The sequence below is a fragment of the Galleria mellonella genome, unplaced genomic scaffold, assembly GCF_026898425.1.
Source record: "Galleria mellonella isolate WM207_F2 unplaced genomic scaffold, CSIRO_AGI_GalMel_v1 utg184, whole genome shotgun sequence".
In the NCBI taxonomy this organism is placed as follows: Eukaryota; Metazoa; Arthropoda; class Insecta; order Lepidoptera; family Pyralidae; genus Galleria; species Galleria mellonella.
The window spans coordinates 5,165,223-5,188,790 of NW_026442025.1; the positions used below are offsets into that span (position 1 = coordinate 5,165,223).

The 23,568-nt window shown below is 33.2% G+C and overlaps 2 protein-coding genes across 3 annotated transcripts; one reads left to right on the forward strand and one right to left on the reverse strand.

Annotated features, from left to right (window-relative positions):
- Positions 1 to 837: 837 nt before the first annotated feature.
- On the forward strand, positions 838 to 23,105 carry LOC113512132 (nucleosome assembly protein 1-like 1-A). 2 transcript variants are annotated; one of them, XM_026895924.3, is made up of 9 exons: positions 838 to 976; positions 1,335 to 1,448; positions 14,161 to 14,368; positions 14,628 to 14,791; positions 15,309 to 15,439; positions 16,061 to 16,221; positions 17,065 to 17,253; positions 18,013 to 18,135; positions 20,968 to 23,105. In XM_026895924.3, exons 2-9 carry the CDS (start codon positions 1,342 to 1,344, stop codon positions 21,085 to 21,087), a joined length of 1,203 nt encoding a protein of 400 aa, XP_026751725.2. In that variant the 5' UTR covers positions 838 to 976; positions 1,335 to 1,341; the 3' UTR covers positions 21,088 to 23,105. The 2 variants fall into 2 exon arrangements, with proteins under 2 accessions (XP_026751725.2, XP_026751727.2); XM_026895926.3 differs by lacking the exon at positions 20,968 to 23,105 and adding an exon at positions 19,765 to 20,789.
- Positions 4,568 to 10,684, reverse strand: LOC128200456 (uncharacterized). Its single transcript, XM_052893911.1, has 2 exons — positions 6,040 to 10,684; positions 4,568 to 5,309 (listed from the first exon to the last, which is right to left on the reverse strand). Exons 1-2 carry the CDS (start codon positions 10,214 to 10,216, stop codon positions 4,891 to 4,893), a joined length of 4,596 nt encoding a protein of 1,531 aa, XP_052749871.1. The 5' UTR covers positions 10,217 to 10,684; the 3' UTR covers positions 4,568 to 4,890.
- Positions 23,106 to 23,568: the final 463 nt, after the last annotated feature.

Genomic DNA, 23,568 nt, shown 5'->3' on the forward strand with positions numbered 1-23,568 from the left:
TTTTACATTTTTACACTAGCTTGCTATGAATTGACAAAAGTAGCATCTGATGGTATATCTTTCATCTTCTTTTTATTATTCTTATATTTGTGTCGTAATGCCATTAAATATCAGAAGTATGTTTTAGTTATTATCATATATTTTTTATGTCAAACAACTATGTAAGATTTTCAATTTATTAAAGCTTACAATTCTGCCGAATTATACTTTTATTCTTATTAACTACCTAATATGAATATTACAATTTGCATAAGAAGAAAGGAGTCTATCATATGATTTACCATTTTTTTTTATCATTCCTTCTATGTAATTTCCTGTTCTTAGCCAAGATCATCCTTGTTTTTTAACTTTTTTTTAAATGGATATGCAAAAGGATCCAGTCAGTACAGCCTAATCTGATATGTAATAAGGTAATTTAAATTCCTTTTAGCACCAAAGTTTTTTTTCTTGTTTTTATATTTCTCTGCCTTTATATAAATTCTTGAATCGTAACAAAAAATAAAAGTCTACAATTATTGGTTGGTTGATAATAAAATGCTTATAATATATAATATTGTAATCCTTTTTTTATTACGTCTAAAAGACGAATTATGAGGGCCAGTAATACACCACAATTACATTATTAAGAAATTTTTCTTTACAATTTCGTGGAGAAATATTTGAATATATATATAATTGGGGTGGATTTTAAGGTGTCATCTTTATAAAGCTATTACTAAAATTAAAATTTCAATATGTTATCACGACGAAATTTTTGTTGACCGTTAGTGAAGGTCATTATGGTACACCTACTTCCGGAAAATCAAAGAAAATCAGCCAGTTCGATTCGTCACTAACTTCACTTGGTCTCCATGAACTGTTCGTTCATTCGTTCATTATTCATTAAATCATTCAATCACATAGGTAGGTCATTGGCTGCCGGTTAGCTCCATTCGTCGCCATCTTTCTTTTCTTACAAATTTTTGTCGGCATAAAGGTATGTAAAAATTCGAAATATATCAAAACTTAGTTATTTTTTATAATTATTTTATACTAAACTCTAACCTTTAATTTCTTACGTTGTTAAAAAAATAATTACAAGCAAGAATACTTTGAGAATTTCTTGGAAAGGTGAGACAACCATGTGGTCCGTTTACAGGGATTTGTGGTGAACTACGCATTAGATTTCACCACTGAGATATTATACTTGCTCTCTTTCTATAGTTTAATAGAACTAAAGCTTTGCAATAAATATGTATTGCCATGACAGACATTATGATTATAATATTTTTTTTTCCTAAGCCGGTAACTAACCAACGTGGCGCCAATATCTAACATTTCGATAATTATTTTAGATATACAATGGGCACCGTGGAACGCTCTGGTGATGATCACACCTCTGAAGTGGAGTCTGGAGAAGAAGAAGAAATTGTCGGAGGTGGAGAACTTGCGCAGCATCTAATGAAGAGGTCAGTTTAATGTCCTTCTAGGTTAACTTCTACGCATTTATGGTTGATCGCAATAATTAAAATGTAATAAAACGTGAAATAATGTAAACACTTTGAATTTTATTAAAATCGTTATAATTTATGCAATACATTCTTAATACTATTTTTTCTACATACATGAACATATATTTTTTCTTAATTATGTACATTTTAGTTATAATTTGAGCATCTGATATATATATATATATATATATATATATATATATATATATATATATATATATATATATATATATATATATATATATATATATATATATATTAATAACATTAAAAATGTTTGATTAAATGTAATATTAAGGCCTTCTGATAATCATTCATACAATTTAACTCTTAAAGTCTCTCCTATTTTTAAGAGTTACACTGTGTAACTGACTTCAATACAAAAAACATAAAAGTATTTAATTACAAGAAAAAAATTATGATATTAAAATATGAGATTCATATCTTCCCTTTTTACAGGATAGAAAATTAAAAAGAGTAGAATTTGTCCACTAAATTGTTTGAGCAACTACTCTTATGAAGTAGTTTACATTTTTCAAATTCTGTGTTCTATTGAATTATTATTGTTATCCAAAAAATAAAAATAAAAAACAGACTTATGTTATATAATATATAATAAAGTAATATATATATAAAGGAATATTACTTCAATTACTAGGTATAAAAATGCACATGTGCACTATTAGGTTAAGTACTAAACACATGGCATTGGTGACTGGACTATGCAAACTTTTAAATTTTATTCCTTTTTTATATAAAAATATATATATATATATATATATATATATATATATATATATATATATATATATATATATATATATATATATATATATATATATATATATATATATATATATTTATATATAAATCTATATAGATTTACTTTTAAGTTTGTAATTTCGAATTTGTATCTTTTGACAATATCTGACTCTTCTTGCTTGTTCGCTGTAGAATATATTTTTCTGTGCTAAAATTCATGTCTTCATCATTTATCACATCATTACAATTCTCCACTCTGTAATACATGGAAAAGAGCAATTTAAATTAATTTAGGTTGCTTCTTAACAAATAATCCTAATTGATACAAATTAATTTCTATTATTTTATTGAAATTAACCTTGTTCTTAAAATATGTGTTTTTCTATAACATTGTTTTTTACATTGCACATATAATAATCATCCACTATTATCATAATACAGCCCTGTTAACTAAAGAAAAGGGATTGTTAGTAGCTGGAACTATAAACTCAATGTTATTATTCCTGGGGAAACCCTGGTTATTTTTTACTGAGTTTGCTAGACTGAGATACTGTACTATAGTGATAAATTGCCAATATATAGAGTTTTCATTAATTTATAAGATACTCAGATTGATCAAATTTAAATCATCTTTATTAAATATACTTATTTATAAGCTCTTTTAAATCATCATTTTTCTATTTGTGTAGTAAGAAGTACATTTATACTGTTTGCAAAGTGATGATGGCAATGACCATATGACCAATGTGACAATTTATAGGCTCGATGAAACCCTTGCTATAGACGTTTTATATTTATTACAAACCAATATAAATACATTAACCCTTCTTTGCAAAAAGATTGGAATTTCCATCATAACATTGAATGCCCAAAAATGATATAAAAGAACAAGTTCACTTTAGGTTGATTGTGTCTAGATACCTTTTAATTGTCCATTGCAGAAAAAAACATAGCTGTCAAATATAATTTTTTAACCATTTTACCTTTAATTTTGAACATGAGTTATGTCACCTTGATTTATTACACTAATAAAAAAAATCATGCAAAGAAGGGTTAGCTCTATAAGCATTATGGAACAATCAACACTTATTAATAACCTATTAGAAAAATAATAAAATTCCTATGAGACTAAAGATCTATTTATATCAAAGTTATCAGAGATTCATTCTATTCATTAGAACAATTGCTGTATCACATGTGGCTGGCCATAGTTTCATGATGAGTCATCAGTCATACATTAATTTAACAAGGAGTCATAAAGCAAAAATTCGGATTTAATACAGTACCAAGTACATATTCCTTGTCTATTATTTCATAACGCTGCATCTTAGTTTAAGTACCAGACAAAAAATATATAATCGTGTTATAAATTTGAAAGTTTCCGTGTGGTCGCGGCATAGAATAGACCAGAATAGACCCTTCCTTTTTTTTAATGTACTTACGAGATACAGTAGGTTTTAAATATTCTGTTTGATGATAATTAAAACCTGGAGAGTATTTCCCACTTATTTTATTACAATGCATATTATAGAAATAGTCCGTATGGTACCGACATAGAATAGGCAAACTTTTTTTCCCGTAGTTGTTGTAACAGACGACTAAAGGAGTGCGAAGAATGGCACAGCAGTATCCCTCTTAAAAGTTAATATAATGACGAAATGTAAAAGTGAGTTTATTTGTTACCTCTTCGTGCTTTAACAACTTTATCAGTAGTCATAAATTTTGGTATGCACGTGTTTTTTTTTTTTTTTTTTTTTAACAGAAAAGGACATTTTAGCCGTATCACGCGAGCGAAAGTCGCGGATAAAAGCTAATGTGATAATTAAGTTGCAATGAATTTTTAGGTACATTTATTATAATTATTTTCATATAGTTATTAAACATAGATGATTTTATTTTATAAATTTGAATAATTCCTAACTGTCCTTAAACAATTACTTTTATAAATAGGAATTCTCATGTCTGTCTCACAATGTTATTTTGTTAACAAATAAGAAAACTCATCAGCAAGAATTCTTTTATTTTTTTATAAACGATAATCAGATTCGGTTAAGATTTGTTAAACGTGTAGCATGAAATGCACACTAAAACAGGCATATTCAGAACCTGCTCCTTTTTGGAGTCGGTTAAAATAAACTTCAGACACCGTCTTTAGATCTTTTAACTTTACAGTTACATTAAACACGGTTCATCGAACTACCAAATGAGTCATTCGCGCTACTTGATCGATAATCGCTTATGAAAATCTCGCTCAGTACTTAGTAGCCAGGGTTCAGTAGAGCGTGAACATTTAGTTTTATCTCTAAATAGCGGTATTTGGGCATGTGTGTGTTGGTTTGCCCTTGCCTTGGGTAGTTCGAATTTAAGTTTACTGGATTGGCAGTAAATAACGAATTGTTGTTGTAATTATGATTTTAATATTGAAACTATATAAATTTACAATATTTGGAATGTATATATATATATGAAAATGAAGAGGTAACGGTATATGAAAGGCAATTCAATTGTGACGAATGACGTGAATGTGGCTGCTGATTAATGGGTCGTCGCAATTTGCTTCACACTTCACGCTCCTTTCAGCAACCATAGATTATGCAGTAACATGGGCCCCGCCTTGGAAGCAGCAGGTTCCAAAAGATTAAATAGATGCTGCGGTATCAGCTTCTACGGGTAATGGACAGATCTTCGAAAAGGCTCTTCGTGTAGTTCCAGATGAAGTAAGAAGATCTGCTACTCTCGATATACCATCGGTCCCGGGATAAATACGTATTATCCTGCCTAACTTCCATTGCAGTGGAGGCAGGTTATCATCTTTAATGAGAACGAGTTTATTGAGTTCAACCTCGCTCTGGTTAGTCTTCCATTTAGATCTTGATTGTAATTCCGAGACGTATTCTTTTGCCCATCGTCTCCAAAAGTGCTGTCTCATCTGCTCAATCACGTCGTAGCGCAGCAAGCGGTGAGTTGGCTTGTCAGTTACGTCTCTAGTGGCCGGCGCTGTCAAAGGTCGGCCGATGAGGAAGTGAGCGGGAGTGAGGGCTTGAAGGTCATTGGGGTCTGTCGAGAGAGGAGTTAAAGGACGGGAGTTGAGGATGGCTTCAATGTGCCAATACCGTACTGAGTTCTTCATACGTAAGATTAGAGTTTCCGACTACTCGACGAAGGTGGTGTTTACATAATTTCACTCCTAATTCCCAACAACCGCCGAAGTGAGGAGCGTATGGAGGAATGAAGCTGAATTTAATATTATTATTTGATGAAAAATCTTTAATTTCCTTACTCTTATCATAAATGGATGAATACAATTCTTTTTCAGCCCCAACAAAATTTCGACCGTTGTCAGACATGATTTCCGCAGGTTTACCCCGGCGAGATATAAATCGCTTTAATGCAAGGATATAATCATTAGTGGAAAGACTAGTGACTAGTTCTAAATGTATGGAACGTGTACACAAACAAGTAAATAAACAAATATATCCCTTACTAAGAGTAGCTCCTCTGGTCCGGCGATTCAATATCATCACCGGCCCAGCATAATCTACACCACTGCGCATAAATGGAAATCCAGGCTCTAGGCGTTCCGCAGGTAAATCACCCATTAACGGCTGAAAAGTTCTTCCCTTCATACGCGTGCACGTGACACAGTCATGTACTGTTTTCCTAGCCAGGTTTCGTCCTCCTAGAGGCCACCAGGATTCACGTATACAAGCTAATAAGAGTTGTGGTCCTCCATGTAGCAATTGTATATGTTCATATCTAAACAATAATATTGTTAATCGATGTTTACTACACAATAAGACTGGGTGTTTTTTATCATTATCGAAGTGGGGCGAGTTCCGTAACCTTCCTCCAACGCGGATTAATTTGTTTTCGTCCACGAAAATATTTAAACCAATCAATCTTTTTGCCTTTACTACTGATCGCTTAACTAAATCACTATACTCCTCAGAAAAGGATTGTGATTGCGCGAGCTGTGTCAGCATAATAACTGACGCATTTAATTCATTGGTAGATAAAGGACCAACAGTACGATGTAGCTTACTCACTCGAATATTATTTACAAAACGCAATACATATGCACCGGCGCGTCGTAATCGATTGAATGACGAGAATCTGTTAAAATCAACCAGTTCGTTGTTATAATTTAATTCATTACATACCATGCTAATATGTTGAGTCTTAACTTCGGGTAATTGAGTTTGATCTATAAAAATATTATTTGAATAAGTTAAATTACGGTCTCGCAAAAATAATGGCCCGTGCCACCATAATTCATTATGTTTAAGTTTATTTAATGTAAGGCCTCTCGACACGATATCAGCAGGGTTGCTCTTGCCGTCTATATGCAACCACACTGCATCACCCGTAAGTTCATTAATCTGTGATACACGGTTTTGAACAAATGTCTTCAAATTATAAGGTGACATTCTAAGCCAACCGATAACAATAGTGGAGTCCGTCCAGAAAATTATTCTTGTGAATGTTAATCTAAGTGAATTGATTATTTTATGATACAACCGCGCACCTAGTAATGCTCCGCACAACTCAAGTCGCGGGATAGTGCACACAGTTTTTACCGGTGCAATTTTGCTTTTCGCACATAACAATTTAATAGTTATAGGCAAATCACTGTCACTATTATAAGTACGTATGTACGCACAAGCGCCATATGCGTCTTGTGAGGCGTCGGTAAAAATGTGCAGTTCACAAGTTTGTTTATCTTCACTCATGACATAGCGAGGTATACGTAATTCGGGCAGATGTGATAACGTATTTAAAAATTGATTCCATTGACATTCTATGTCGATGGGAACCACATCGTCCCAATCGATTTTGAGCAACCATAATTTTTGTAACATTATCTTTGCAATAATTATAGTCGGAGATAAAAGTCCTAAAGGATCATATATTTGCGAAATGATTGACATAATAGTGCGTTTTGTGATGATAGGCTTATTTTCCAAACTCGTAGTAAAATGGAGTTCATCTTTGTCGACTTGCCAACCTAGTCCTAGTGTTTTATTTTGACAATATTCTCCAATTGCTAATTCTTTAGATGTTTTTATGTTTACGTCATGGTTGAATGTCCATTTTCGTAACGGAAAGCAACCTGATTTTAATACAGTCGAAACATTTTCGCATATATTAGACAAAATTACGGGATCATCATCACCAGTGATTAAATCATCGACAAAAAAGTCTTCGATGATGACCCTAGCAATAACATCATCAGTAGTTTCATATGCCAGTTGACGCAGGCAACGCATGCTCAGGTAGGGAGCCGAAGCCGTCCCGTACGTTACCGTATTTAATTGATATACAACTAATTCGTCCGTAGAATTTTCCCGCCACAATATAAGTTGCAGTGTACGCTGATCGTTTTGAATCAAAATTTGACGATACATTTTTTCCACGTCTGCGCACGCTACGTACTTATAACTACGAAAACGAAGTAAAATGGAGAAGATGTCGTTTTGTAATGGTGGCCCTATTCGCTGTATGTCGTTTAACGACTTATTTGTCGTAGTTGTGGCACTAGCATCAAACACTACACGTAATTTTGTAGTGATGCTATGTTCCCTAAACACCCCATGATGAGGAAGAAAATAACAGGGTTGAGTGTACTCTTTAATTGGAGTCATGTGATTTAAGTTAATGTATTCGCGCATAAAATTAACGTACATCTCTTTATATTTAGGTGACTTGTTTAACTTGCGCTCTAATGAAAGAAAACGTGACTTGGCTTTTTCATATGAATCACCAAGCGCGTCCGCCGATTCCTTTAATGGGATTCGAACTGCAAATCTGCCATTGCTGTCTCGCTTTGTCGTGTTAATAAAGGACTCCTCACACTGACGTTCGTCTTCAGTGAGAAGATTCTTCGATCCACTGACTTCTTCCAGTTCCCAGAACTTACGCAGTTGTATATCGAGTGAGGACATTTGAGCAAAATTACACTGAATTACTTTATTACTGTGCAAGTTATTATTAGGAATTAATAAAGGACCTGAAAGTAACCATCCCAACTTAGACTTCTGTAGATATGGTCCGCTAGGTAATCGAAGTCGACCTTCGTCCAACAAGTCCCAAAATACGTCTGCACCTATCAGCAGGTCGATCGCTGATGGTGAATTAAAAGTAGGATCCGCGAGACAGATATCGTCTGGAATACTTAGTGTGGCACTGTCAATATGAGTGGACGGCAAGCTAGACGTGATGCATGGCAATATGAAACATTTTATTCGTGTACTCGTATTATATTCGTTCGTTTTCGATCGCATATTAATATCGCATAATTTATTTGATTGTGAGACTGTATGTCCCACGCCAGATATGTGTATAGTGGACTGTATAATCGATACGTTTAAAAATTCGCATAGCTTTGATGATACAAAACAATTTTGACTACCACTGTCTAACAACGCTCGGGCTGTGTGATATTTGTTGTTATTATCCATTACCTCAAGAGCAGTGGACAATAACACTTGTGACAGTGATATGGAAGGTTCCTTGTCATTTGATGACTGAGCATGATTTATAAAGTTCATTGCGTGTGATACTACTGAGACCTGCCCTTTATCAGCTGACTGTGAATTATGCGCACTGGTCACTGGTGAAACAGGCGTAGACGCAATGTAGACACTTTCATTATGTAATAAACTATTATGTTTTTTCTGACATTGCTTGCACGGACCGAAATTACACTCTAAAACCGAATGTCCCGAACGTAAACAATTACAACATAATTTTTTCTCATTAATAAATTTAATTCTCTCTTGAACTGGTAAGTTAAGAAATTTAATACAAGCGTATAACGAATGCATATTACCGCACAACGCACATTGACGCATCGGCCTGTCGGATGTACTGTATTTACGCGTAGACACGAAACTATGCGATTGCTGAACTTGTGGTATGACATTTGTCTGCCGTCTACTAATATTATTATTATTATCGAATGACTTATTAGAATTAGACAAATGACTTTGTGGTTTGCGTGAATTGCTGTTATGAACCATGTCCAACATGTCGGCACGATTTCGTAAAAAAATTAATAAATCCTCTAATTTTATTTTACCCTTTTGCGAATTAGAAAATAAGGTACCTTTATGGTTTTCCCATTCTCGTTCTGTGGAGGTATCTAATTTAGACACCATTATATAAATGATTAATGTATCCCACGAGTCTGTCGGTTCGTCTAGTGATTTAAGAGCCCGAAGGTTACGTAACACAACATCGATTAACTTTCTAATTTGCATTGGTGACTCTTTATTAATAGACTGTGCAGTAAATAAAGATTTAACGTGATTGTGGATCAATAAACGGTTATTATGATACCTACTCTCTAATAATTCCCATGCGTGGGTATAATTAACAGCGGTGAATTCCAATGCACTAATAACTTCAAGTGCAGAACCCCTGAGCGAGGATTTCAAATAATGAAATTTTTGAATCGCATCTAAATCACTACGTTTGTGAATCATAGATAAATAAGAATGTTTGTACTCGAGCCAATGGTCGTAAGAACCGTCAAATACGGCTAGCCTGATCTCAGGCAGCTTAACTGAGACTGAATTATTACTAATGGACGCGTGTGAACATTTAGAACTCTCACTTTTGTCTGTGTCCACTTTAATAAAACACTTAGCAGCAGACATCATATCAAAATATAAATTTTCAAAGTATTCTCTGTATTCCAATTGTTTAGGTAATTCTGAACTGCTACATAATTGTTCGATTTGCTCTTGTATTTCATTAAAAGAATTGAATAAATTTGACACTGATTCTATACGCAATAGTAGTTCTGCTTGTTGTTTTTCAGACAAAGTAACATTACTTAATTTATTAAGGTACTTCTCAAATAAAGTTAATCGTCCCTTTAAAGTACCTCGCTGTTTTTTAAGCTCACTTAAACTAGACGAATTGTCTGATTCAGCTTCAGTAAAATAGTCCTCGTTACTCATTTTAGCGAATTATTAGAAGTTAGAAAATTACTTACGGTTTTTTACGAGCAGGTAGATATGTAGGTAGAACGAAAAATGAACAAATTTAATAAACTCGTATTAAAGCACAGTACGATAATAGCACAAATGAAAATAAAGATGGGAGAAAAAGGAACGACCAACCTGACAGGTATTTCAGCTGATCCAGGATACGCAGATGAGGCTCGAAGTTGACCATATATTTGGGCATGTGTGTGTTGGTTTGCCCTTGCCTTGGGTAGTTCGAATTTAAGTTTACTGGATTGGCAGTAAATAACGAATTGTTGTTGTAATTATGATTTTAATATTGAAACTATATAAATTTACAATATTTGGAATGTATATATATATATGAAAATGAAGAGGTAACGGTATATGAAAGGCAATTCAATTGTGACGAATGACGTGAATGTGGCTGCTGATTAATGGGTCGTCGCAATTTGCTTCACACTTCACGCTCCTTTCAGCAACCATAGATTATGCAGTAACAAGCGGTATGATGATAACCGGAGATCCGGCCTCGTTGTTTCGCAATTTTATAAAGATCCATATTTATATTATTGGGAAAAAATATTTGTACGGTTTCGAAAATTGTTACAACAACAAATATAACTGACCCATTTTTATCGTTTTACGCATTGTGAAAGATTCATTTATATGGAAAGATTTTTTTAAGCCTTAGAAAATTATCGACGAATTTGTTCTAAGATTTATTATAACGATTTTTGTAAGAGTACAAGTGTTTTCCAGAAAATTCCACCAAGTGCTGACAATCACGACTATAAACAATATAAAATTTCTACAAAATTTAATGAGACTAAAAGTTCCCCAGCTGTTCTTGATAAGAATGATTAAGATGTATTCATAGTGTTACGTTGGACAGTTGTCGATCAATTAAGAGGACTTGCAGTGTAAACGACCATTTAGGCTCTGAGGTATGAGGGTGAACTCTTGTCGGTGGCGAGCAGTTCAATGATGGAAAGTGGTCGTAGACATCATGTTAAACAATTTCGCTGAGCTCAGACCATTGTACAAATAGTAGTAGAATACGGAGAGATTGCAGGCAGACTCAAATAATGTCTATTCACTTTAACCTTGTAAGACACTTAGAAGAATACAAAAATATACGCCTAGAGAAAAATTCACTCCTTACCTATTCTAATGGAAACGAAAAATCAATGTGCTTTATGCGAATAAGAATAAGATTGAATAAACTATTTTTAATTTCATAAAACTAGTTTACAAGCAATAAAATTAATATCATAATTTCTGAATCGAAAAAAATATTGATTTTAAAGATACAATGAAAGCTTTATTAACTCTTTGTGCGAAGAACAAGTGTTTTGATACACCCTGATACGAGCTTGTACAATACTAAACTTAGCAAGGTTTTTTTACTTTGTTGCCATGTAATTAAAGTGGTATGCCGCACATAAAGTTTATTTCAGGTACAATGTAGCGTGCGTGCATCAATGAACTCATAAAATTGATCTGAAATTATCTTATCGATCTAAAATAAACTTATAATGTCGCTTTTTTTTTTCTCGTTATAATTGATAACTTGTTATTTATTATTTTTCTGTACCTAAGTCACGTAAACGTTATCAAGTATGCAAAAGGTATTCCTTTACCTAATGAGTCGTCAAGCTTGTTAGAAACATATAAGAAACAAATGGAATGTTAACCCTGCCTGTTGACTGGATACTAGCAGAGTTCGATCTATTTTGCTGTTCTAAGCAAGAAAGAGTATGTTCTGTCCTTTATAACGAATGATCATTTTAAATCGTTGTAAACTAAATTTTGTACTGGTAGCATTTGTCCGGCTAGCATTCTTCATTGGGCCCTAAGTACCAATGAGAGGTTATAGGTAAGGATAAAATTAGTCAGTTGCCCATTTTAATGATTTCATTAGAAAAGGCGCTAAGACAGTCAATGTAATGGTTGTTACGCATAACATAATTCCAGAATATAATAATATATATAGCTAGCTAGTTCGTGGCAAAGCAATAAACATAATTTTAATATATTTAATAATAATTGATTATATGTCAAAAATACGTAAAACAGACTACACAGCTTAATCGTTAAATACAAATAAATTGTTTTACGTCCCCATTGCTAGCCTATCAAGTCAATCTCTACGCGTTTCGTTACGCTAACTAACCTTTCGTTTTCGTCTATCTTCTTTCACAGGTGTCCCGCCAGTGTACACACAGGCGGAATTACCATTACACTTTTACCCATTTAAAAAAATCACAACATATTTGGTAGATTGCACAGGGTTTCGTTCGTAAATAGTAGATTTTAGTTACATTCAAGTTGACCACACCTGGCATAAGGAGTTACCATATACGGTAGCTCGTGTAGTAGGTATTATATATCAGTAAATTAGGTATATAATTATTGAATGTAATAATGTAACCGGCGAGCGTGTATGAAAAGATTGATGAATGTGGAAGAAGCGAAAGTGGTTTGTTTGAATCGAAGCATTTGGCGTTCCATTGTTTCTGCCTACCCCAATGGGAGACAGGCGTGACAGATATGTATGTATGTAATAATGTAGACCGTTATTTATGTATACAATGATTTTAATTATTTTATATCCATTTTAATCGTTGTTTGGACACTTACATTGCCCCTAAATGATAAGTGAACAAAAAATAAATAGGTATATTATTTATAACATTGTACGTTATCTTTGCGTCTTTATACATATAAATAATTCTGTTAAATATCCTTACTAATATTATAAATGTAAAAATGAATTTGTTTGTCACTTTATAGCGCCTTAACAGCTTAACCAATCACTATGAAATTAGGTATATATATATATATATATATATATATATATATATACATATATATATATAATATATTATATATATATATAATATATTATGTTTCAATATTTAATAATATCAAGACATCCATACACAATTTTTCGTTACTCATTGATTTACATTACATATTACTGTACTGGGTTGATTGGAAGAGATCTCTGTCAGAGATAAGTCCACCCTTGCTCACAACATGTATAAATAGATTATTTTATATGTGACTTACAAGTGCAATAAAGAATATATATATTATTTCGTAGCCATGACAACAATTATTGTTTTTATCATAGATAATAACTAGTAATAATAAATTCCCTAAAGGATATTTAAACAACGAAATTTGTTTTATCTGGATCACTTTTTCTAATTACAGTTTATCAACTTAAAAATTGTTCTATTTTTGTAAGGTTTTTGTGAATATGTATTTGTTAAATGGTTTGCGTATTAGTCGTGAATGTTACTAAATAATTTGCTTTATTTGAAATGCGCATACAAATTATGTTTACTAATGAAATATTGACGATTCACACTTTACTGCAAATTGAATTGCTGTCTAATAGGCAATTTACAACAAGTGCAATCTCTGACCTATAGAATATTAATAGTTTAAATATTTTTTTATAGATAGCCCCTATTTTTGATAGGAGTCATTGCGTAGTGTGAGTTTATTGTCGGTAAAGTAGTTTTATAACTTGAAGTAATTATTTATTCACTTATCTTTTTTATAAATTCGTGTCTATGCCTTTTTACGGACAGACGTGTGAGAGGTGCAGTGGGCAAACAGCATATTATATTCTGTACTTTTCGATTGTACTCATTCCCTGTTCTGTAAGAATGACTATGATCATTAATAACAGTTTACGCCTCCTAACTGACATTTATAAAATACTTTTTGAGAATTTATATGAAAACCAATTAATTTTCTTTTCGGTTTCATCATTTTAGTATGTTTTTTTGTGACATCTGTAAATGTTGTCCATGTTAGTTAGAATTTATTGGCGGTTAACCATCTTTTTAAATAAACGTTAAGCAACATTATGTTAAACAGCACTCAGCAATTCTAAAAATATTTGTTTATATTATCACCAGCGGGATTACTCGCAACGAAATGTTGGCCGCTATAACGAACCGCATCCACGTGGAGGCGCTAGCGTCGCTGCCACCGAACGTGCGTCGGCGCATCCGCGCGCTGCGCACATTACAGAAGGAGTTTGTCGACATCGAGGCGAAATTTTACAGTGAGGTGCACGCTCTTGAGTGCAAATACGAAAAGCTTTACAAACCTCTGTTTGAAAAGGTAATAATAGTTCTTTTTTCATAGATTTATCTCGAACATTTGACTTATAATTAAAGCAATGTATAGACTTAAATAAAAGCAAATCCCGATTTGATAAAAAAAAATTCACAATATCTTCATTAAATTTACGACCCGTCTCGTCATAGGTTCGTAATAGTTTTGTCCCAGATGAAATTGATTTAATTTTTTTTTTTTAATCGAAACAATACATATGGACTATTTAGAGATAAAACTAATAGACGATTTCTTTTTTTATCAGCGCGCTCAAATTGTAAGCGGCTCGTATGAGCCCACTGATGAAGAATGTTTGAACCCGTGGCGTGATGAAAATGAGGAGGAGGAACTGGCCCGCGCCGTTCAGGGCGCTGCTATTACTGACGGTACGGAGAAGAAGCCCGCTGAGGAAGAAGTTAAGGCCATTGAGTAAGTTAATTTGTTCTTATACTAAATATTTCTGTAGCAAACTATTTTTTTTATATAGAAATTATCCCTAAAAATATATTCTTATGTGAGTAATATAGAGAGTATAGATGGTTGTCGATGATTGAATTAAGTTACTTGTATTATTAATTATAATAATGTTTGACTAGGTTTGGTACTACCCTATACCTATAACCGTACCTGTATGCCTCACCACATTTTTCACTTCAATTTAACGTGTACTTGTAACACTTTATAATGATATTGATATAAATTAAATGGGTAGAGATAATACATTCAGGGGCACTACGTTTATGCTATCAGTAACTCCATATCTTTTAGAAAGGTCCTTAAATATTTTATCAACAGTTTTTTATTTTTCAATGATGACATTTATCACCAATCACTGAGAATCATGATTGATTTGATCTAACATGCATCACCAACTGATAAAAACTTATATCATATTATCAAGAATTATTTGTCATCATGATTTTTCAACGCTATCTGTCTTTTTCAGACCCGCAATGGATCCTAATGTCAAAGGCATTCCAGACTTCTGGTACACCATATTCAGGAATGTGTCTATGCTATGCGAAATGATGCAGGAACATGACGAGCCTATACTCAAGTGTTTGCAGGATATTAAAGGTAAGCAGAAACGTGTGCTTTGACACTAGAAAATTGAAAAAAGAATTGAAATTTTTGTTATATATTTTTTGAAGCAAATACTTTTTATAGTTGCACAGCATTTGAAAATTTATTTGTATAAATAAATTATTATGGCATTATCACAGTCTAAATAACAACCAGTGGGGTTCAATACCTGTGACATGTACCAAATGATTATCTGGTAAAAACTTGTTCAGATTGTATTATTCTATATATGCCATCAGGGAGACCATTGTAAACATCTTTTTTTTTATAATTATAAAAAATATTGAAATCATTTTGTCCTCAATTATTAAATTATAAATGAAAATGCTGTCAAGATGGCCGCAACCATTTTTGCCATTTTCGACCATTCTAAATTTGGTTGACTGGACTAACTATACGCACATGGACTGTAAGATAGTCATAAGACAAAGTGCTAAAATGCTCTTGATATTTCTCGTTACATAGTATTGTGTTACATATGATGATTTTTTACACCAAATCACTGAAATTTATGATTGATTTCTTAACATGCATCACCAACTGAGTCTTTCCATAGAATGGAGTTCACTAAACTACTGAAGAATACAAATTAACGTAACCATGTTTATTCAACAGTGCAAATGCACGACGACCCTATCGGCTTCACACTAGAGTTCTATTTCGCACCCAATGACTACTTCACAAACACTGTACTGACCAAGGAGTACTCTATGAAGTGTAAACCTGATGAAGAGAATCCATTGGAGTTTGAAGGTCCTGAGATTTATTCCTGCAAGGTTGGTTGAATTACTAATTATAAAATAGATTAAATTTTAAAAGGATGAAATATATGAAAATCCTTTAAGAGAGAATAACACTTTGTAAAGGCGAATTTAAAGCAAATTTATAAGATGCAATGAAAGTGTTTCTTTTTTATATATAATGCATAATTTTAAGTTCGATAGTAACAAACTAGTAAATATATAGTGAATATTTTTGTGTTTGCTTTAAAACCCACGATATTTAAATAAATATTTAGGTCGCATTTATATGACTACACTTACTATATGTTTTAAACTCCTACGAAAGTAACACTTATTAGAAAAACGTATAAAGGCAATGGATATTGGAAAATTGATACATTTTAAAATAGGTTTATCTAATTAGAGTTAGATATAAAATAACAAAACAAGCGTGTACCTGTAAAATATTCAGATTATTGATCAGACTTATTATATTCAGAACGAATTTCAATGCAATTTAGTACACATGTGAACCACGTCATAATTTAACAAAGGGGTACTTGCTATTAAATCGTTCTAATGAGAGGCAATGCTACAGTTTTTTTTTTTTTTGTTGATAATGGAATGGTAACCCCTCCTGCGCTATCGGTATACGCTGGCGGGCACCAGTGACCAGTGAGGGATGATAGGTGACGATGAAAGCAGGTCAATTAGCCCACCGTGACGAATTCAAATAGAATTAACCACGATGGTTTCCAGAGGGAACCGCGTGGACGTCGACCTGATAGGGTGTATTGCTGGCAATGGGTCAGTTAGACTCCATCACTAACAATGCCTTTCTCCCCGCAATGCTACAGTTTACTATAGTAACATTAAACAGAATTATCATTTGATTAGGGCTGTGAAATTAATTGGAAGAAAGGCAAGAATGTGACTGTGAAGACGATAAAGAAGAAGCAGAAGCACAAGTCGCGCGGCTCCGTGCGCACCGTCACTAAATCGGTGCAGGCCGATTCTTTCTTCAACTTTTTCTCGCCGCCTGCCATGCCCGATGACCCCAACTCCACTCTGGCCTCTGATATTCAGGTAAGGATCAAGAGCATTAATAGTTTAGCCCACCGAAGTGTGCTAACGGCGTCATTATCAATTTTCAAAGTTTCTCATTATTTAATAATTAATTAAGATTTGCATAAAAAAAAACATCGAAAAAGTAAACTATTTAGTAAGAACTTTTTGATTAGTTATAAACTGATAGAGTTATGGGGTAACAAAAAAAAATACAACCGAATTAAGTAATTTTTGAAGTTGATTGAAAAGTGCTCTGCTAGTGAACTAATATTATGCTTATTTTATTTAAATATTATTTTGAAATTATACCTTGAGCATTTGTAGCAGTAAAGAAGAGAGTTGTTCCTGTTTTCTCTCTCTCTATCTCTCTCTCATTCGTATTTTAAGGCATCAGTCTGAGGTGTTCTGATAACTGTTATTTGATTTCAAGGAATATGACAGTGAAATTACTAGGTTTGGAGGTAAAACACCACTGTCTTCACATATGAGGATTAAGAAGAGGTATTTATGGGGGTAACAGTGGTTGTTGTGATTAAATGACATTGTCCATTTCATGTCAATATAAATAACTTTTGTACAATTATAAGTAGCTTATTTAGTTTTCATATAAACAGAGATATATTTGAGTAGCCTCTTTGTATCTTTCTGTATTTAGAATAATAGTTGATTCTATTCTATATTTCTTAGCCATTAAAAAAAAATATATTTGCAAAAAATAACTTTATAATTTGCAAAAGATATAATTCAAAAGAAAGTTAAAAATAAAAATATTTGTAGGCGCTACTCACTGCCGACTTCGAGATCGGCCATTACATCCGCGAGCGTGTCGTCTCCCGCGCCGTCCTGCTCTACACCGGCGAGGGGCTCGACGAGGACGATGACGATGATTACGAGGAGGAGGTGAGTGGAATGCTTGAAATCACTAATAATCGCAGCGCGTACTAACTTTACTGGGTTCTTGTTGCGACTGTGACGATAACGCTAGTGGGCCTGTGCAGACGAGTTACTTTTACAGAATATGTCATGAAACCAGTAATATAGTTATAGACATATAATGTCGCTCATTGATTTTTTATTACCAACGGGTCTATTTTTGAATCTAATACTAATCTAGTCCATTGCCAATGACAATTTTATACTGCTCTCATGAAACAACGGTTAGGAATTAAGTTATAACGGGGATCGGTTTATCCTCTATAACTAATAAACTAAATAAAAGTCGATGCTAAAGATATTCAAAGAGTAACTTGTCTGCATATGCTCGTAACAGTAACGCCTTATTTTCGAATTATTTGGCAATTTAGTAAATTATCTAGTTTTTTTTTTTTTTTTACTGAGAAAAAACTTAAAATATCTAATAATTTTTATTATTAAAAAAATTTAAAGTATAAAAGATTATAATAGTTTACAAGTTACTAATTCTATATTCTTGTAATTCGAAGGGTACTGACTATTACAGGCTTGCTAAACTAACTAGCATAATTACATTTTTAACCATACTAAGTAATAAAGATTTTACAATATACAACAAGATCAAGCTAGTTGTAATTTAAATAAATGTACCTTTATATTGACATTACATCAATAGATGTAAAGTCTTCGTCTTAGTCATAAAAATGTCTGAAATCTAACTATTAAAGTGTTTTGTTTTCTTATGCTAAATACTCAATTAAGAAATGGCAAAACTATTTGAAACTTTAGTTTTCTAATTATCATACTTTTTTTCATATTTTCACTGGAAACAGTAAAAGCAAACTAGACAAATTTACCTAAACAATGTGAGTATGCCATGCTCATTTTTTTTACCAGAGGGAGACTGTACAAAAGTCGTTTCCTTAGGTACCTCTGTCTCATTCGTGTTTCAACCGTGGAGCAGTTGTGTTTGCATGGCTGTGTTTCGGTTTGAAGGGTGGGATGTGGCGTGAATTTACAGGGTACAGAGGAATAACACCTGAGTCCTCAGAAATGACAACGCATGGGGGGTATCATGGGCGAAACAGTATACTCTGTTATGTCCATGGTTACTGCTCATGTCTATAGGCGACGGTTACCACGTTCCATTAGGTGGGCCGTTAGCTTGTTTGCCATTCTAAGTTGTATAAAAAAAAATATAAATACTCAGTTGTATATTGTAAGATCTTGAGACGAATCTTCTCAGCTATTCTCTTAAAAATTTGCAGATGTTATTTACATTATATAAATCAATTTGCGTATTCATGTGCTCGTCATAAGTTCACGTCAATTGTTGTTTACATGAGATGTGAATTCTACAGCCATCTATCTAGTGTTCCCTCGAGGTTTTAGTTTGTATCTGTGCATGGTAGACATTGATGCTTGCTTAGTTTAACGGTGTGCCATTGAGTTGCCTATCCTATTCCTACAGTATCAGACGGAGGTACAGTATTGCTCCCGATCCTTTTCTTTAGTGTTATACGTAAACATGCGAGCGCTCCTCGGCGACGGATACAGTATCTACGTCTGGTCGATGTCGCGGTGGCACACAACCAACAGCGGTATATTTGGTTTCAGGAGGATTCGTACTCGGACGAAGATTCGGGAACAGAGGAAGTGTCCGACGCGGAGGATTGATGCAAGACGATAATCCGACTGCCCCCCTAGCGTTGTAACTGTTTAACGGGTGTCCCCCCGCGCCGGTCGAAGCCTCGCGTTCTAGACTATTGACCGCGGCCCGTAAGAATTCGCGATACACTCACCCGCGCTTCAACCGCGAACATTATTTACACTCATATCTGGATGTCATATCATTGGAATTGTACCAAAAAAAATATAGAAAACTATAAGTGATTACGAATACTCTTGCGATACGATGGGTAGCCCTTAAATTGGTAGTATTGTACGCTAGCTGTTGTAATGAACATGTCTTGCAACCTTTCTATGCATGGTTTATCTCACGACTAGATAAATATGTTTTAGAAACATAATGTTTTGTAATTTTTATTCTATTGATGTGAGAAGTGTATGGTGCCTTCTTAATTATTAATATAATGCATGTTACACACATTGTTAACGTCTGTTACGATACATATATTGCATTTCTAGATAGTTATACAATATCTCGTTTTTATTTATTATAATGTAATTATAGTTTGTATTTTTGTTTACGGATTATAAATGTTCGTATGTGTACTTTGAAATTTCATGTGATATTATTAATGTCTAAGTTTTTATCGAATTGTGTCGAAATTTATGTGTTGTCATTCCATTGAGATGCTATTAGTTTCATCAGTATATGAACAGAGGCAGCAATTTGTATGAATCGGCGATGTACTCTATTGAATCTCTTTTTAGTGCCAAAATGCATTATCATCATTATAACGGCGCAACTGTGATCTTATTCAGAACTCGTGTTTAGATATAAATAACTTGACAATAGCTAGGTCGGAGTGTAGATGTATATTTTTTATTTATATAACCTTCTATTGAAGTTAGCATAATATGGTCAATGTTCAGTAGCTCGCCATACATACTGGTTATTTATGGCTTTTGTTTTGGCATGATGTCGATACGGAGACATTAAAATTGTATGCTTTTTATCCGAGTGTGTTTTATTTTAACCTAGTTTGCATGCTATTAGTTTGCAAGTATACCGAATGCGGATGGTTGCAGAATTCACGTTTTATGTCGATAAATGATGAAGGTAATGAAATATTTGTGGCGTTTTAATATGTTTACTTTGGGATTAGTGTATACTAATTGTTGAATATTTGCCAGGAGGAGGAGGAATGTTCCACAGAGGAAAGTGAAGACGACGAGCCAGCGCCCAGAAGAAGAGGCAAGAAGGCCATCAAGGGCGCACAACAAGAAAACCCCGCGGAATGCAAGCAGCAGTAGCGTTGAGCTAAATGTATTACGGTCCAACACGTAACAGTTATGTATTATAACATTAGGTATTGTCTATCACGGAGTCGCGTACTGGTGCTGTCTAATGCTGGACGCACACCTAAACGTGCCGCAGTTGAATATTCTCTTATTCTTGTATACCTATTTTGAGTTCATCGAATCGATAGGTAACGTGTGCGGTTGTTGACTGTATTAGGTGTTGTCCAATATATAGCCAACAGGTCGATACATAGGTTTTAATATTTCTCCAAAATACATATATTGCTACTATGTACAATTTGTAACGTCCTACAGCTAAATATAAAACTGGTCACATTAGAATCAAGCTGTATGTTCGGAATCGAATGACGTCTTCCGAACTACGGTATAATGTCTAGTATTTTATTCTATTTATATTTTACTTTATTCGCGCATTGAATTCTTAATCGCCCGACTAATGTTGTATTCGATAGAAGCCGTTATTCATGAGCACGCTTCATAGCTATGTCGCGAACACCTCTAGTCGGGTAACCCCAAAGTTAATACGTGAATAAAGATAATATAAGTTATTATTACAACACAGTATGACTCACAGTAGTTATTATTTTATTTAAACGCGGAATAAAAAAAATGTTCACTTAATTTTCTATGCATCCCGAAATGATTGATGCGCGTTTAGGTGTAGGTTTACTTTATGAGGCAATCTATGATGTTAAACTATGTTTTCTCTGCTCCAGTTATATATTTTTAATAATAAGGAAGCGAGGCTCGATCATAGCCAAGCGATAAATTCAAACATTGATCGAACACCAAGCTGTTGACTTGACTTTCTTAATAATTCCAAAATTATAAATTTCAAATTATTCTTACTAAATCTGCCTGCAATTGAATTGGTGTGGTGATGAAAAACATTGCATTTGAAGTTATTTTTGTGTAAATATTCCAAATTCAAATAATCAATATTAAATTCTTAAAAGTTGCTATTTTTCTCAATGTAAAGTATAAAAACGATTAAAGTTAATATCCAATGAATACCGTCATTTTAAACATGATGAGTTCATGTGTGTTCAGTGTATTTCTCGGTAGCCTGTATAAGATAGACGACTAAAGCTTCAATATAAAATTAAATAATCATCAACTTGACACAGGCAGCGTTTCATTGCAATGATTTATAAGAATAATTTTAATAAAGGACGTGAATTTAAAACAATGCAATTCTAAATCTCCTTAGTAGCTAGTTGAATTTGTATAATATCATTTGCTCATCCGTGAATATATTTTGTAAAAATAAATATTGAAATTGTGTTGATGATCGTTAGTCAAGAAGTTCTCTCGTAGTAGACGGCATCTACTATGGTACACAATAAAAATGAGCTTGCGCCGATATCAAATTTTATCGGCCTTTGGAATTTGGCTTAAAACTACACAACCTCGCAACGATAGGACGGCCGATTCCCCTACACATTCCCCGTTAATTTAAATTTAGTGGAATGTAAAATTTAAGAGTTATCCGCCTCTGTCTTATATTAATTATGGCCATTATTATTAATTTGTAATTATATTTGGGTGCTTGTGGCGCATTTCTAGTGATATATAAATCGAAACTTTGTGATTCTCACGCCCTGTGAACGTTAACAGCTGAGATACATCTAAGTCTTTAAGACTATTGTACTAACATGTTATATTCAAAAAGTATGTTTTTGATAGTGTCTAGTTACTGGCTCCTTAGTAACTTACATATGCCACTATTGTTAAAATATCAATTATCTATGATTATTGCTATTCGTGCGCTGGAAGCAATTACCTTTTATAAATACGTACATTATAAAGAATTGGTGCATTTAAATTATTTTGTCGATATCACAAGGGTTTAGTAAATTGATTAGTTTACATAAGAGGAGCGAGGGTAAGCGCTGTAAAGCACCGTACAATAATAACAACATTGGTATTAATGTTAAACTTGCATTGCATACACCAGCTATTAGGATATTTGTACACATAACATTTTCTAAATAAATTTAATAATTAAATGTTTGTGTTTTATTTTCTTTATATGTACACGTGAAGTAGACCTTTATTTTTAAAAAGATATCTAGGTAGTCTGAGTGTTGCCCTATGCGATGTTATAAAGAACATAAGGACCATATTGTAATATATTTACTAGAAAAATTTCTAGTTATAACTGACTGTTTCCTTTTCTCTAGTTATCTCTTAATCTAATATTTTAATTTGTAAATTTATGCCAAAATCCAGTTTATGACTAAAAACAAGGAATTACATAGAAGGAATGATAAAAACTAAATCATAGTGGTCTCATTTCTTCTTATGCAAATATAATTAGTAAAAAGAAGACGAAAGATACGCCATCAGTTGCTATTTTTTTTAGGCTAATGTATAGAAAATGTTATACGGCCATATAACTATCAAATCCTGCCTACTCTAACAACCTGCTTGCATACTTTCTACATAAACTGTGTTGCATGTATAATTTAG

Excerpts from the sequence above, each read along its gene's own strand:
- LOC128200456 (XM_052893911.1), bottom strand. The coding sequence starts at position 10,216 with ATGAGTAACGAGGACTATTTTACTGAAGCTGAATCAGACAATTCGTCT. Across the intron at positions 5,310-6,039 it reads ACACCCAGTCTTATTGTGTA|ACCCCAATGACCTTCAAGCC; the intron begins GTAAACATCGAT and ends CTCTCTCGACAG.
- LOC113512132 (XM_026895924.3), top strand. The coding sequence starts at position 1,342 with ATGGGCACCGTGGAACGCTCTGGTGATGATCACACCTCTGAAGTGGAG. Across the intron at positions 17,254-18,012 it reads CTCTGGCCTCTGATATTCAG|GCGCTACTCACTGCCGACTT; the intron begins GTAAGGATCAAG and ends AAATATTTGTAG. Across the intron at positions 18,136-20,967 it reads ACGATGATTACGAGGAGGAG|GAGGAGGAGGAATGTTCCAC; the intron begins GTGAGTGGAATG and ends AATATTTGCCAG.